Source organism: Stegostoma tigrinum, chromosome 28 (genome assembly GCF_030684315.1).
Source record: "Stegostoma tigrinum isolate sSteTig4 chromosome 28, sSteTig4.hap1, whole genome shotgun sequence".
In the NCBI taxonomy this organism is placed as follows: Eukaryota; Metazoa; Chordata; class Chondrichthyes; order Orectolobiformes; family Stegostomatidae; genus Stegostoma; species Stegostoma tigrinum.
The window spans coordinates 19,536,057-19,553,473 of NC_081381.1; the positions used below are offsets into that span (position 1 = coordinate 19,536,057).

At 43.0% G+C, this 17,417-nt stretch overlaps 1 protein-coding gene across 1 annotated transcript in view; it reads left to right on the forward strand.

The window, feature by feature from the left end:
- The first annotated feature begins 2,754 nt into the window (after positions 1 to 2,754).
- The window catches only part of LOC125466685 (probable pleckstrin homology domain-containing family N member 1), a 64,902-nt gene continuing 50,239 nt past the window's right edge, over positions 2,755 to 17,417 (forward strand). The window contains exon 1 of the mRNA XM_048561547.2: positions 2,755 to 3,083. Coding sequence (XP_048417504.1) covers positions 2,998 to 3,083 — 86 coding nt within the window. The 5' untranslated portion in view covers positions 2,755 to 2,997. The remainder of the gene's footprint in view (positions 3,084 to 17,417) is intronic.

The window sequence follows — 17,417 nt, forward strand, 5'->3', positions numbered from 1 at the left end:
TGGGGAGTGTTGCCAAACAAAGAAACTTTGGACTGTAGGTTCATAGTTCCTTGAAAGTGGAATCACAAGTAGAGGGTGGTGAAAAAGGTAATTTTTACCCTTGCCTTTATTGGTCAGTGCATTAAGTATAACAGTTCAGAGGTCATCTTGCATTGGTACAGGAAATTGATTAGGCCACTTTTGAAATACTGCATTCAATTCTGGTCTCCCTGCTATAGCATGAATGTTGTTAAACTTGAAAGGGTTCAGAAAAGATTTACAAGGATGTTGCCAGGGTTGGAGGGTTTGAGAGGCTGAATAGGCTAGGCCAATTTTCCCTGGGATGTCAGAGGCTGAGGGGTAACATTATAGAAGGTTATAATATCATGAGGGGTAAGGATAGGATAAATAGCCAAGTTCTTTTCCCTGGGGCGGGGGAGTCTAAAACTAGAGGGGAAAGGCTTAAGGTGAGGGGAAAGATTTAAAAGGGACGTAAGCGGCAACTTTTTCATATAGAGGGTGGTGTGTGTATGAAATAAACTGCCACAGGAAGTGGTGGGGGGAGTACAATTACAACATTTATGAGGCAGCTGGATGGTTTTGCGAATAGGAAGGGTTTACAGGGATATGGATCAAATACTGGCAAATGGGACTAGATTAATTTAGGATATCTTGTCGGCATGGACGAGTTGGACTTAAAACTCTGTTTCTGTGCTTTACATCTCTATGGCTCTATAAATGAATCACAGGTTCATTAAAGCAACTGGGGTATAGTAGTTTCTCAGAATCGGCAGTGTTCTTAAAATTCTTGATATAATTATATCACTTCCTTTCCCTAATCTACAATATATTCACTCTGCAATCATTTGCCGCTTCTTATTGTGTCATTTTTAAACTTGTTTTCTTCTAATGGCCAGTTCTTGTAGAAGTGAGGTGCTTGATTAAATGCTTATGTTTTCATCATTTTTGTGCATCACATCTGATGAAGAAACATTGGCATTTTTTAAGCGCCTTTCACAACTGAAGAAATTCAAAAGCTAATGGAGTACCTTTGACGGATATTGGTGTAATGTAGGAAATACGCCTCCCACAAACAATAACTTGATAGTCGCCATTCCTGCTCCTAGGATGCTGCTAGGCCTGCTGTGTTCATCCAGCTCTACACCTTGTTATCTTGGATTCTCCAGCATCTGCAGTTCCTATTATCTCTAGTCACCATATTATTTGTTTGTTTTGTGGGGGAATATGGGGATTGCTGGCAAGTCCAGTGAGTGTTACTAGTTCTAATTGATCTTGAACAGATTTACTTGCTAAACCACTCGGAAGGAAATAACAGATGAAGTCACATGTAGGGCACACCAGGTGAAGATGACAGATTTCCTTCCCTAAAGGGAAGTTTTCAGCTCGGGGGAATATAGACAATGGTTTAGAAAATATTAAGAGAACACAAAGTTATAGTTCACCAGCGTTCCAGTGTGTGTTGACATTTCCTCTACCAAGACATTTTGAAATTGTAAAAGAACTGAGTAATTTGAACACAATTTCAAATCTCCTCCATTATCGGAGTGAAACATTCACGTAGCTTAATCATTTTTGGACTAGTCACAGCAGTTGAGGAACTTTGATTAGACAGCTTGTTTGGTAAACTGGAGATTTCAGACAATCCATCAGACAAAGTCTCAATCGAAGGCAAGTCGTGGGCTTCTCTAATTTTTTGCCAAGAGTAACAATCTCAGCTAACATGTTCCTTGACAGCTAATTTCAAAAACATTATTGCCCCCTTCTATTTAAAGACAAAATGAAGGAAGAAAGGCACCTTGCACAATCTTAAAACATTCCAAAGTGTCTAAAACCAAATAAATATTTTTGAAGTGTCGCCCAATTGACAACCAGTTTGCAAACTGCAAACTCCCACAAATAATATTGGGGTGATGAGCAGATAACCTCATTTCTTTTAGTGCAGATTGAAGAAAAAAAACTCGGCTACGTTTCCATGGGAAACACCCATGGTCTTCTTTGGAGTAGCATCATGAGATCTTTCACACCACCTCCTCGGCTCACCTCAAAGCTCTTGTTGAAATGATGACTGTTACAGGTAATTCCTTAGTTTACACCTTGCAGAGGAAATCTGCAGATATTCACTAAATACACCTATAAGTCAGAAGGTCTTGGGATCAAGGCTCACTCCAATGAATCAAGCACACAATACAGGTTGAGACTCCAGTGCGGCCAGAGAGTGCACTTTTAGAATTGCTGCCTTTTGGATGAGGATTTGAACCAAAGACCTACATACCCAATCAAATTGATGCAAATAAAATCCCTAGGTGCTATTTCAAGGGGTGTTATGTTCTTTGATGCCCAGGATACTATCTGAACTTTAAAACAAATGATTTGGTCTTGACGTTATTGCAATTTTGTGGGATTGTGCTTTGCCTAATTGAGATGTTGAGGGTTTATTTATTAAACCAGACACCACACTTCAAAAGTACTGAACAGGCAATGCATTGCTTTATGACAGTTTAAGAGCTGGAAAGGTGCTATGTAAATGAAAGCCTTTCTTTTCTTTTGCCTGCATTTGACATGACGTTAAAAATGTAGGGTTACAAAAGACCTTTGGTTAACTTAATACTGAGCTGAGTACCCACATGAAGCTTGTGAAAATAATAAAGGTTATTGCTTCATGGATTTGTACAGGAAATTGAAGACGCAAGGAGAACTCAAGATTTACGCGCACAGGAAGTAGTGCAGTTTGATAAATTCACCGCATCCCCCCCATGTTTTGGCTAGATAATAGTGCCTAACACTTGGGGTTTTGGACTGATTGCCACCTTTCCAATCAAGGGAAAGAAACTTTATTGTTTAAAAAATATTTTTGTTTTCAGTACTTCATAGTGTATACTTCCTGATCGCCGTTAGTGACGCACCACGCAAAGCAAGATGTTTATGTGGAAAATTTATGATGTCTGAGAGTTAACATGACTGCTTAGCGAGTGGGCTTAAGCAGGTGTGGTTTACAATATGGGCTGCACCATTGTTACCCCTCGATGCTGCATAACGGCCAATGAGCAAGAACATGAGGACTTGGTACAAATACCAAGCACAAGGTACGTACAGGGATTCTTTTGATAATCAACTACCAGCCATTGTGATTGTATCATTCTGTGACTGTGACCTTTGAAGTGATGCGTGGCCTATTCGGGAATGAATAGTCATTTTGAGTGCCCGGCTATTCAAACAAAAAATTCACATTCTAAATGTTCGTAACAAAAATGTGAAAATAAATTCCAAACAAGCCATTGCATAACTCAGCGAATATAACCTCTAGTGTTTTGGTCTGTTACAAAAAGCATTGCAGCATTTCCCCTGTGGTGTGAATGTACTATCTAGTTTAGAACAGCAAAATGCAGAGCCAGAAAGTGCTGTATATGATCCTCTGGTGAATGTCAAGCCAACTGATCTCAATCACAAAACCATAAGATGTAGGAGCAGTAGGCCATTTGGCTCAGTGTGTTTTGCCAATCAGTGAGATCATAGCTGATCTGGTAGCCCTACATCCACTTTTCTGCATTTTCTTATGACGATTGAATCCCTCATTGATTAAAAATCAGCAACTGCCTCAAAGATACTGATGAAACATCCTCCACTGTACTCCATAGTAAAGGATACTAAAGATTCAAAAATCTCTGAGAGAACAAATTCCTAAAAATGATAATCCCAGCAAGATCCATGGGAATCACTCTTTAATCTTCTTGTTGAGTATGAGTTCCCCTGGTACCAGGCAATGACCTGCCCAGATGGAACTCATCACCTGAGCTCTTTATACAGCAGACCCAGGGATGGGCCTCCAGAACTGTCCATCCCTAGCTGGAACTAGTTTATGTATGCTATGAATAGTGGCTCTATTTTGGTGTTTGTAGCGATTGGAATGAAATCAGCAAAGTGGATCTTGTAGAATAAGTTCAGAGATAATGGGAGCTGCAGATGGAGAATTCCAGGATAATAAAATGTGAGGCTGGATGAACACAGCAGGCCAAGCAGCATCTCAGGAGCACAAAAGCTGACGTTTCGGGCCTAGACCCTTCATCATAAGTTCCCTGATTTGGGCTGTTAACTTGGTCCAATCAGGGATGCCTGGCTGACAGATATAAACGGGAGTGTCATGGGTTCTGTTCACTTTAGGAGCTGGCTCTGAACTAGCTGCTTCAGAGTCATATACTATTAATGTATAAATACAGGGTGACTTCAAGATGGGATACTGGTCTTCATGGAGTTATTTCAGTGGTGACGAGAGAAAAACATGCTCCCGAAGAGATTCACTCTGAACAGTTAGCTTTGAGTTGGAGTAAAACACTTTTGGCATCATGCCAATATTTGGGAAGCTTGACCCACTCAGTCCTGCCATTGAAGACTGGACCCAATATATAGAAAGAATGGGTTATTTTTTCAGGTCAAATGACATTGTGGCAAACGAAAAACAATGAGTAATTCCCCTGACAGCATGTGGACCCACAGCTTTTTCTGTTATTAGGAGCCTTAGTTTCACCAAGGCACCACATACTAAAACCTTTCAAGAGCCAACAGATTTAGCTAAGGCATATTACGACCCCAAAGCCTCTTCTGATTTTGAGATGCTAACAGCTTCATATGGCAATTTAGGAACCAGGGGAATTGGTATTGGGATTTTTGCCGGGGTAAAGTAAACTAGGAGAAGCATGTGACTTTGTTTTAACCCTAAGTGAGACGTTGATTAGATTACCTACAGTGTGGAAACAGGCCCTTTGGCCTAACGAGTCCACGCTGCCCCTTGAAGCATCCCACCCAGACCCATTCCCCTACAACCCACACACCCCTGAACACTACGGGTAATTTAGCATCGCCAATCCACCTAGCCTGCACATCTTTGGATTGTGGGAGGAAACCAGAGCACCCAGAGGCAACCCACACAGACACAGGGAGCATGTGCAAACTCCACACACAGAGTCACCTGAGGCTGGAATCAAACCCGGGTCTCTGGCACTGTGAGGCTGCAGTGCTAACCACTGAGCCACCGTGCCGCCCCAGTGAGAGACCATTTGGTAATTCAGATTAATGATGTAACCATGCAAAAGCGCCTACAGGCACTACCATGAGCATTGTTAGAAAATGAGCCAATTGGACCTTATGAGTTACACAAGTTCTGATGAAGGTGGAGACACTTGCCAGGCTGACAGAGCTCAGGGGACACCACATGAGTGAAGGCAATTACATAGCCTCACTCAGGACATAACCTGAACACAGGGACTCTGGGTTAGCGCACAGCAAAACCCCAAAACAAGGACAAGGTTTTGCCAAATGGTTAAATTTTTCTTGGTGATCTGGGCTGGTGGGCCATTGTAGCTGCTGCCAGTATGCAGACTCAAGACAGCAAAAACATGCCAATAGGCTTCAATTGAGTAAAAGAACTCATAGGCCAGTATCCAGAAGAGTGCACACCCTGGAAAGCCCACCTACAGCTGGTTTGGAACTGTTAAATTGCTCAGCAACATTCAAATCAGAACCAATCAAACATCTGGTTAGATGGTCACCTGGCTCTAATGGACATTGATACCAATGTTCCTGTATTGATTGCAGAACCAGTCTTTACCAAAATTTGCTTTGGCCTCCAACCCTTAAGTTTGCATAAGACCTCGACCAGGCTGAGAACCTATGCTAGGGAGCCTATACAGATTAAAGGTACAACTTCAGTTTCAATTTCGTTTGAGAAACCACTAGTTATAGTTCCCAATGATTGTAGTAAAATGCTCAGGGCCAAGCTTGATGGGGTGAAATTGGTTGAGAAAGATTCAAATCGATCAGCTCAACATTTTTCAATTAGAAATTTTCTACCTGAGTGAAGTCCTAATTAAATACCTGGAAGATTTTCAGGAAGGTCTAGGGACGATCAAAGTGGCCAAGGTCACTTTGCACGTTGACCAGGAAGCAATTCCACGATTCTGCAGGGGGCATTCTGTGCCATTTGCCTTATGCACAAAAGTAGAGGCAGAAATCAGGAGGCTGGAAAGTGAAGGAATCATCAAACTGGCCCAGTTTGCAGAATGAACAGCAATGATTGTACCAATTATGAAGTCAGACGGATCGGTTTGCCTTTTTGGGGATTTTAAACCAACAATAAACCACTTTTTGTACCTGGATAAACACCTGATCCCTCGCATAGCGGATTTTTTTTTCCACAAAGCTGACAGGGGAGCTGTCCTTCATGAAGCTGGACCTGAGCCATGCATATCTGCGATTATGGTTGGATGAGGATTCCCAGAAGTATGCCACAATAAATACCCATAAAAGAGTTTGTACCAATATATGAGACTGCCAATATACGGGGCATATTTTCCAGTGGAAAATGACGAACATTTTACAAAGTCTACCCAAGGTCACTGTTTATCAGGATGAAGTGCTAATAACCAGCATTGAGAGAGCTTGGATATAGTACTTAAATGTTCCTCTAAGGCAGGAGGGAAAAATATCTGTTTCAGACAGCCCAAGTGACCTACTTGGGCTACAGAGTCAACAAGACTGTCACACCCACTGGAAGATACAGTGTGGGCAATAAAAGGTGCCCTGGCTACCACGTCTGTACCAGTGCCTCAGCCTTTCCTTGGGCTGGTGAATTAAAATGGGAAATTCATATGTAACCTGGTCCCCATCCTGATACCCTTACACCTGCTATTGAAAAAGGGTCAGCCTTGGGAATGGTCTCGTAGCCAAGATATAGCCTTTAGGGAAGTGAGGTCATTGTCTAAGGTGTTGGTACACCTACAATCCCAAGCAAACTGTGGTACTGATGCCTCCCCAAAAATATTCAGGGTATTGTTGGCTCTCAGGTGGCCCAGTGGACAGGAACATCTAACAGCATGTGTTTCCTGGACTTTGGAAGATGCCAAGTGAACATATGCCCAAAAAGAGGAGGGAGGTTTGGCTCTCATTTTTGGTGTGTCAGCATTCCAACAATAATTTTATGGATATACATTTTAAACGGTAATGGGCCGCATACCCCTGCTAGTGTTGCCTACAGAGGACAGGGCCCTACCACTCAGTTTCAGGTTGAATTCAGCGGTGGGCTCTTGTTCTGAGTGCATAAAGTTACAACTTGGAACACTATCTGGGAGGCCAAGTGGAAAATGTAGGTGCTTTGCGTGGCAGATATACCACCGGTCATCCTGCCACTAGAAGGGTCCATTCTGCACCCTCTTCTGGTCACCACTGACAATATCAGACTGTGGACATGCAAAGATCCCATCCTGGCCAAACTAAAACAACTGGTGGCGATGGAGGAAACAAAAGGGCCTTCACAATCAGAATTGAAAGTCTTCTGGATTCGATGAGATCAGATCACCATAGAGGACATTTTATTTCGGGGGAGAAAGAGTGATCGTCCCAAATAAAGGGCACTACCAGATACTGGCTGAATTCTACCAGAGGCATCCAAGGCACCATAAATGAAGATGTTGGTGAGAAGTTATGTTTTGTGGCCAGGATTAGATGCAGGCATAGCCACTTTGGTGGGGCAACGTCCAGAGTGCCAACATAGAGAAAAATTGACACCAGCAGCTCCCCAACATTTGTGGGAATGACTCGGTTACATATTGGCTATGCAGGCCCTTTCATGGGTGCTATGTTTTTTGTCTTTATGGGCGCCAATGATTGGTTGTACATTGAGTTCTTTCTTCAAATAAGCGAACAACAATTAAAAAGTTACAAGCAATTTTTCAATACACAGACTCCCAGATGTATTGGGCTCTGGCCATCATTTACCAACAGGGAATTCCAGTATTTTCTAATATGCCTATTCCTCATGAAGATGGAAGTTATCCATGATAATAATGTCCTGCCTATTCTACATTCCTTCATTATCTCCTGATATCTTCTCTGACCAACCGTACAGCAACTATTAAAGGGCCTATAGATACCCCAGTATCTTTTTCCCTTGATATTTTTTACCTCGACCCATTTGGATCCTGCACCTTTTAATCCAACATAATTACGTACTATTGTACTTGTTCTATACAATACTAACTAAGCTACTCTGCCCTTCTTGCCTGTCCATTCAAAGAGTCGTACGTCCTGAATATTTACTACCCAGCTTTGACTGTACCATTTTTCTTTCCTTTATTCATTCACGGAACGAGGGTGTCACTGGCCTGGCAGCATTTATTGCCCATTCTGAATTGCCCAGAGGGCAGTTAAGAATCAACCACATGGCTGTGGGTCTGGAGTCATGTGGAGGCCAGGCCAGGTAAGGATGACAGTTTCCTTCCCTGAAAGACATCAGTGAACCAGATGGGTTTTTCCCCTGACAATTGACGATGGATTCATGGTCATCATTAGACAGTTAATTCCAGTTATTTATTGAATTCAAATTGCACCATCTGCTATAGCAGGATTCAAACCCAGGTCCCCAGAACATTATCTGGGTCTCTGGATTAACAGTTTAGCAATAATATCACTAGGCCATTACCTACTAGCCACTATTTATGCTGTTAATTTATTTTATTTTGATCCAAATTCTATGTGTATTCAAGTGAAGAGCCAATAATTTTGCTTTAATACATTTTCCACTTTGACCTTGTGCTGCTTATTTTTCACATTTATATACGCTGTCCAATCCTATCCCACTCTAGGAGTTGCTATCCAAAGAGTTGGCTGCAGTACTGCCATATCATTTTGCTTTGAAAGCCTTTCTCAAACTCAACCCCCCTGTAGTTAATTTCAAATACTCTCCAAGCCCTAGTTATTAAATTTGCCAGGACACTGGTCCCAGCACTGTTCAGTTGAAGCCTGCCTCACCAGAGCAGCTCTCTTCTATCCCAGTACTGGTGCCAGTGTCCCAAGAACGGAAACTTCATCCTTCTGAAACAATCTGTGAGCAACACCCTTGACTCCTTATTTACTTTATATCAGTTTGCCCAGTATTGGGCAGCAATGGTGAAGTTATTATCTTAGACTTTTTGCTTTATGCATTAGCTCCTAATTGTTCAAATTCTTTTGATAGAACCTCCCTTTCTAGTCCCTTCAATGTCTCTGGTACCAATGATGACAATGAAAACAGGATTCCACCCCCCCCCTCTCTCCTTAAGTTCTTCTTCAGCCACAAGGAGATGTCCCCAGCCCTGCCAACCTGCATTCAATGCAGCCATTGGCACTGTCACTCCCTGAGAGCAATATCTATCCACCAAATTATACTTTTTCCTGCCATGACCGAATCCCTGCACTTCAATAATTCCCCTTATCATGGTGCTGTGATCAGTTCACTCATCTTCCTTGCAGTCCCCGCTCTTTTCCACTCAGCTTGCAAGAGCCTTGGAACTGTTGGACAATTGTAAGGGCTGAGGTTCCTCAAGTGCAATCCTCTGGGTCCTCGTACCTGCCACATCTGCAGTAAAAGTTCCAATTTCTTGTCCCTGGCATTCAGAAGAATCTCCATGCTGCTGCAGCAATGTATTACCGGCACTGCCATCACCATCATATTGGATTTAATTTATTCATTAATTGCTGTAGACTTCCTGCTCTTTACACTTTATTCTCAATTTTTAAATACCAGCAGCATCAATGTTATACTTAACAAGCTGTTTTTAAGAAAAAAGGGAACAAAAAGACTAGAAAAACTGAAACTGAACACTACATCTAAATAATAGAAATATTCACCAAGAGATAACACAGTGTAGAGCTGGATGAACACAGCAGCCCACACAGCAGAGGAGCACGAAAGCTGACTTTTCAGGCCTGGACCCTTCATCAGAGGTGGGGGGAGGGGAACGGGAATCTGAAGTAAATAGAGAAAGGGGGACGCGATGATGGAAGGTGGATCCCATCTGAGTGGGCAGGGACAGCATGTACATGGGGACACCAGCTGCAAGTTCCCCTTCAAGCCACTTACCGTCCTGACTTGGAAACATATCACCGTTCCTTCATTGTTGAGGTCAAAATCCTGGAATTTCTTTCCCAATAGCATCTCCCCCGACTGAGTTATCCCCACCCTAACTCGCCACGTACACTCACCTTTACTGGCTCCATCCCCACCTCCTTGATCTATCCGTCTCCTTTCCATCTATCTGCTCCTTTATCCATCTTCCATCCACCTTGCCCTCTCTCTATTTATTTCAGAATCCCCTTCCATTTCTGAAGAAGGGTCCAGACCCGAAACATCAGCTTTTCTGATGCTGCCTGACCTGCTGTGTTAATCCAGCTCTACACTGTGTTATCTCAGACTCCAGCATCAGCAGTTCCCCACTATCTCAGTGAGAAATATTCACCAATTCTACTTTGCTGCTTTCCCTGCACTCATATCTCACTGTGATTCTTGATGACGCTCCATTGGTGCCCTCACTGCAGGCAGGTCTCTTGATCCCTGTCATTTACCCTCTCCTGCTCCGTCACTCTGAAGAGTTTACTTCTTGAAGTAAACTTTACTTAAAGCACTCCAGTCCCCCTGTGCACTTAATTCCCTCTTTGAACCAGCTGCACTCAGGCTTTTTCCCCTCACCTACATTGACCATGCTCCCTCCTGACCATTTGTTGCAAAACAAGTCTTATTTGGATGAGCAATTCATAGCAATTAAAGGTGATTCAATGCTTTCAATCACCCAGACCTGTCAAAGGATTGAAAAATCAATAGCCAGGGCTACTATTCCGGAACACTATTATAAACATGAAATAAAAGTAGGCCACACAACCCTTTGACCCTGCTCTGCTATTCAATAAGATTATGGTCAACCTGGTTTTAACCTCAACACTACATTCCTGCATATCCCTGATGATCTTTCATACACTTTGGTCATCAACATGTGATTTACCTCTGCTTTAAAAACATTAAAGATTCTGCATCCACTGCCTTTTCAGGGAGACAATGACAGAGACTCACAAACCTTTGAGAGACTTTTTTTCTGTCTTAAACAGGCATCCCTTTATTTTTAAACTATGATCCCTCATTCTAGGCTCTCCCACAGTGGAAACTTCCTTTCCACATCCATTTGGTTAAGTCCCCTCAGGACTTTTCAGTTAAGTCACCTGTACTCTTCTACACTCCAGAGGCTACAGGCTTACCCTGTCTAGTCTTTCCCCCATGAGGCAATCTGCAAGAGAAGTGGTGTGTTGTTGCTGTTTCATTTAGAAGGCTGCTGGGCAACAAGATGATCCAGACCCATCAGACCTGCCCAAGCATATGCAGCTCGAGGAACTTCTGAATCAATTAGAAGAGCTGAAACTCAGCTGCTGGCACTGCTGACAATGATTATGTCTCAAAAATGCATGATTGATGAAGTGGGAATGGAATGAGATTTGACACTGGTGTCTATTGCTTACTCAATCCCATAGGAAGAATTGTTAATTGAAGGAAACATCAATGGTTACCCAGAAATTCAGCCAAAGTACCCCGTGAGAAGCACAGGATGGCATTTCCAATACAATGGGAACATCGTTATATTGGTAATCCCAGATTTGCTCTCGGACTCCTGCTAAGCACCTCTCCCCTGCCTATCTCTCTCACCTGCAAGTAGATGACCTGTCTCCAGTTGTACCTCACTTGTACTCATCCACCAGCTATGAGGAGGATTGGATGGAAATGGTTGGGCCAATTGTGGCTGACAAGAGAAAAGAGGTCTTCAAATCTTCTGCACTTGAATGATTGTGCTCAGCAAGAGTTGGGAGTATTGGGACATAGGAGAAAGAGTTGGCCATTCAGTCTTCAATCCCCTTCTGCCATTCAATGGCTGATCTGTGGCCTACCTCCACACACCTGTCATTGGCCCATATCCCTTAATATTTGGCTTAACAAAAAGTTTTCAATCTGAGATTTAAAACTAACAACTGATCTAGCATCAACTGCCATTTATGGAAGAGAGGTCCACACCTCTTCCATCCTCTGTGTTTGGAAGTGCTCCCTAACAAATCTCCTGAATGGTCTGGCTCTAATTCTTCCTTCTTTCTGCTACAATCCACTCCCCCAACTGCGCTCCCCCCCACCCCCCATTCTGAACCCCTCACCCGCCCCAATTCACCTGCCTGAGCAGAATCAGATGTCACCTTGACATCTGGCAACACTAATAAGATCTTGCCTCACTCCCCAGAAGAAAACCCAGAACTTTAAGGTTGAGACTCGATAAATTCTTGATCAATAGGGAAATCAAGTGGATAAGGCAGGAAAGAGGCCATGAGGAATATTGGGTCAGCTATGATCCTACTCAATGATGGAGCAGGCTGAAGGGACCAAATGGACTACTCCTGTTTCTATTTCTTATGGAAATAATCCAGGGGGCCAATAAAACATTGCGTGCTTCAGGAACTCCAACTGGAGATTTTATAACAGGCAGGGAGGTGGTGATTAGGGATGGAGAGGGTGGTCTTCAGTTTATTTTACTAGTGTGAAGGAGCAGAAGGGAAGACCAAGTCCCCACAAACTAATGGGTAGACCATGCTAAGCTTGTGTTTGGAAAGCAGTTTTCTCAGCGAAGAAGAGAACATGTGTCAGCACAGATGAAAAGGAAGGCACTTAAGATTTCGGGTGATGAAACCTCTTTGCAACTGGCACAAGTGGAAAACATTTTTATGTGATAATAAACACATAGAGGGAGGGAGGGGGTGGTCCTGAGCAACTGGCAAAACTAACAAGTACGTAAACTCATTTTAAGGAAGTATTCAGAACAACATAATAATCTGCAACCATGTAAAACATCCTTTTAACTGTTACTACTGTATCCAGCTGCATGAAGGCTCTCACTGCATTATTAGACTGTTCCCCCTTTTCTGCCAAGATGTCCACAATGTATCTCTGTATTTGGCTGTCAATTATACATTTTTCTGCTTTTTCTATCCTTCTGCCGCGCAACAAGTAAAACGTATCAGTTACATTTGCAAGCAAAACCAACATAACAGAACTGTGACCTTATTCTTATCCGTGAGATCTTGCCACCTGCAGGCTGATTGCCTAAGTAACATCAGTGACCACTTCCTGGCCTGTGGGGCCAGCTGCCTTTAGCAATAGATAGCGGACAGGGACCTCAGCTCATGTAGTGGTTGCTGAGCACAGATCACCAGCAGACTTCTCCTGAATCAGTTTATGCTCAATCACTCACGGTGGATCCACATTTCAAGTTTAATTTCACATCTGTGTATTCAAATCCCTCCATATCTTTGTAACTGTCTCTGAGCCCATGACAGTCAGATCAAGGTGCACCTTCAATTCTGGCAGCCTGTTCTTTTTCCAGCTTCACAATGCCTCACAATGGGTGCTCTTAATTAGATCCTAACATCAGGAATCCTCTCTCTACCTTTCCCTCTTTTTTCAAAGCCAACCCTTTGTTCAAGGTTTAGTTCACTTGCCCCTTTTTGGAGTCAAATTTTGTTTAACAATCTTTGTAATGTTGCACCTTGAAATACTTTGCTATATTAAAGGTGTTATGTAAGGATGGCTCAGTGGTTAGCACTGCTGCTTCACAGTGCGAGGGACCTGGGTTTGATTGTAGCCTCTATCTGTGTGGAGTTTGCACATTCTCCTCATGTCTGTGTGTGTTTCCTCCGGGTGCTCCAGTTTCCTTCCACACTCTAAAGATGTGCAGGTTAGGTGGATTGGAAATGCTAAATTGCCCATAGTGTCCAAGAAAGTGCATGCCAGGTGGATTAGCCATGGGAAATGTGGTGTTACAGCGATAGGGTCGGGGGTGAAATACCTTTCAGAGCATTAGCATGGACTTGATGGACCAAGTGACCTGCTTCCACACTCTAGGGATTCTATTTTTGTGATCATTACTATATTAAAGGTGTTTTCTAAATATATGTACTTTTTCATGGATTTTCTTGGACTTAACGAACCTCCTGAGAATCTGACATTGCATTTTACAAATGAAAGATACTTTTTTTTCCCCCTGTTGTTATTTCTTGATACCTTTAATTGATTCCCTTTATTACTTAAGTATTAGTGTGCAAGGCGTAGCGGAAATAACAGGCTGCGTGACTGTATTTAAGTATCTTGCAGAAAATGCATTAAAGGGACCCTTTGTGGGGGGTGTCCCTTGTTCTGTGGAAGTGGTAGTCATTGGATTAGTTGAGATATGAAACTTTTCACAACCAACTGGAAGCACAGTGCATGGAATTAGTTTAATAAATTCACAATTAGAATTGTTGCTGCAGTGGTTTTGCAGCAGGGTTAAGGTAAGAATGCTACCCTGGGGGTCTGCTTATGTTAATAAATGGTGATGGCCTTGACACCATCTCCACTGAGGAATCGAATTATTCCTGTGTGGTGAGTGGTCAGCCATATTTTAAACTCAGTGCCTAACTCCAGGCCCCCTGCTAACTTTAGTTCTACATCTCCGCCTTGTCTCTATCTAGAATTCTGTGGAGCATTTCTGCTGTCTTACCTGGTCACTTACCTTGTTTTGAGACCAGCTTGTGCTGGCCATTCGACTGGTGATGAGCATTACATCTGACTCTCATGTGTTTCCTCACTGAACATCTAATCACTCAACAGCAGAAGTGGCTGAATTTTGATTGGGAGTCAGAATACTTCTTGATCTTTAGAACGCGAATTAGGAGCATAAGACCATAAGATGTACGAGCAGAAATTAGACCATTTGGCCCATCGAGTCTGCCTCACCACTCAACCACGGCCGACAAGTTCCCCAACCCCATTCTCTCGCTTTCTCCCCATTACCCTCGATCCCCTTGAGAATCAAGAACCTATCTATCTCTGTCTTAAATGTACTCAATGACCTGGCCTCCGCAGTCTTCTGTGGCAGTGAATTCCATAGATTCACCACTGTCTGGCTGAAGAGGTTTCTCCTTACCTCCATTCTGAAAGGTCTTCCCTTTACTCTAAGGCAGTGGCCTCGGGTTCTAGTCTCGCTTACCAATGGAAACATCTTCCCAACATCCACTCTGTCCTTGGGTTCTAGTCTCGCTTACCAATGGAAACATCTTCCCAACATCCACTCTGTCCAGGCCTTTCAGTGAGTAGAGCATTCAGCTCCTAAAGCCTACCCCACTGTTTGATTAGATGGGTTTGCATTTTGAATTCCACACTCCCATCTACCCCTGGCAATCTTTGATTTCCTGCCAAAAGAAAAAACAGTCCACATATGATTTAAAAGTATTCAATGACCTCCCTGCCTGTAAAAGGGTTGGGTGATGGTGGGGTAGTAGGAAAGGTGAAGTGAAGAAGCTAGTGAATGGAAAGGGAAGGGGAGGAAGGCTGCTATTGGGAGCCTGTGAATAAATGAGCTTACTTGAAGCCATAAAAAAACTGAAGCTTCAGGGAATTATTCCAAAGAATCCATTCACATGACAGTGTGGAAGCAGGCTATTCAGCCCATTGAGTCCACACCAACCTTCCAAAGAGCATCCCATCCAGACCCACCCCTGCATTTCCTATGGTTTATCCACCCAGCCTGCACACCATGGACAATCTAAAACGGCCAACCCACCTAATCTGCACACCCTTGAACTGCAGGAGGAAACTGGAGTACCTGGAGGAAACCCACACAGATACAGGGAGAACGTGCAAACTCCACACAGAAGGCCACCCAAGGGTGCAATTGAAACCGAGTTCCTAGCAATGTGAGGCAACAGTCCATCACTGAACCACTTTCCCACCGTGCCACCCCAGTAAAATCAATGCAAATTAATATGCTTTTTAGGAACTATGTCAGTTATTGAAAATACATTTATTGCTAACTTATTCCCATTGTCTTGTGCACACTTAAATACTGTGTCCAGAAAAAATAAGCTTTGCTTGTCTGTTGTAACTTTAAGTTTAATTGAACATTATTAACTATTGAGAATAATGATGGGTTCTTCTAGTTCTGTTTCTGAGATTTGGATGGGATCGTACATTTTTCCTTTGGGAAAATTAACTAGAGTGGAGGTTAGACATTGCTTTTACAAAATAACAGGAGAGAATTATAACTCAAGCAACAAGATGTGCACATTTTTAGCTGTGTACGACTACGGTGGGTTTGGAGCAGTGAGGTTGTTATAATATTGAGACAGAGAGACACCAGGAGTCTTTGAGTTAAGTAAAACTGCCTGATGACAGCCCTCAGATTAGTCCAGTTTGCTGCGAGGGAAGTGCCGCCAGAAATACCCAGGCCCAGTAAACTAAAAATCTCTCTCTTCATTCTCTCTGTGTGAGTGGAAAGACAAAAACACCCAGGGGCTTAACACAAAGAATTATAATCCAAGTCCTGGGTCCATCCGATCAGCTGTCCAATCAAAGGATGGCCACTGGTCTGCAGACAACCCCGTATCATCATGGCTAAAACCAAAAGAATCCAGATAAATAACTCTTCACTTTCTGCCTTTTGCCTGTCTTATTCATGAATGAATGTGTATGTACTTGGAGTTTTAAAGGGATACAGCTAAGTTGCATAGCAGTAAGTTAGTGGTCTTTTTCTTTTGATTTGATTGATTTATTGTCACATGTTTATGAACAATGCAGGCAGATCACAGCAAGCAAGGACATACAGATCATAGGGGAAAAAACACTAAAGAAGCATATAGGTTACATTGCACAGGGCATGTGTTAGGCAATATCAACATTAGTAAGATCAAGATCCATGTCCCAGCCCCCCACCCCACACACCAGGCCTTGTTACCACATAGCCTGCCATTACACACCAACCAACACCCCCCCCCCGCCCACCGTTATTAGCCACTAACAGTCCACAGTAACAACTATTCACCATCCCAGCCTGATCATTAGCAACTCCTCTGTCTGTCCATCTGTCTCTGTCTCTCTTTGGGCTCTATCCTGTCGTTTACTCCCAACCCCACACTCCTCCCTATTTTCTGCATATGAAGTGACATTTTCCCAGCTAACAACAGTTCTGAGGAAGTGTCACCGGGCCCGAAATGTTAACTCTGTTTTCTCCTTAACAGATGCTGTCAGACCTGCTGAGCATTTCCAGCAACTTTGTTTTTGTTCCTGATTTGCAGCATCTGCAGTTCTTTCATTTTTTATTAGCTAGATCAGCATTATTTGAAATTACAGAGTCCATTCATCAGTCTAATAACAACAGGGAAGAAGCTGTTCTTGAATCTGCTGATGCATGTGTTCAAGCTTCTGTATCTTATGCTTGACAGAAGTGGTTGTAGGAGAGCATTGCTGGAGTGAGAGGCGTCTTTGATGATGTTGGCAACTTCTCTGCTGTAGTGAGCCATGTAATTGCAGCCCATGAATGAATGGTTGGTTTCTGTGATGGTCAGGGCTGTGTGCACACCATCTTCTGTAGTTTCTTACTGTCCTGGGCAGAGCAGTTGCCCTACCAGGCTGTTATACACCCAGAGAGTATGCTTTCAGTGGTGAATCTGTGAAAATTGCTGAGGCTCCTTGTGAGTATGCTAAATTTCCTTAGCCACTTCACATTGTACCTTTTTGACTGTTGCACCCTACGTGGGAAATCCAGCACAGGTTG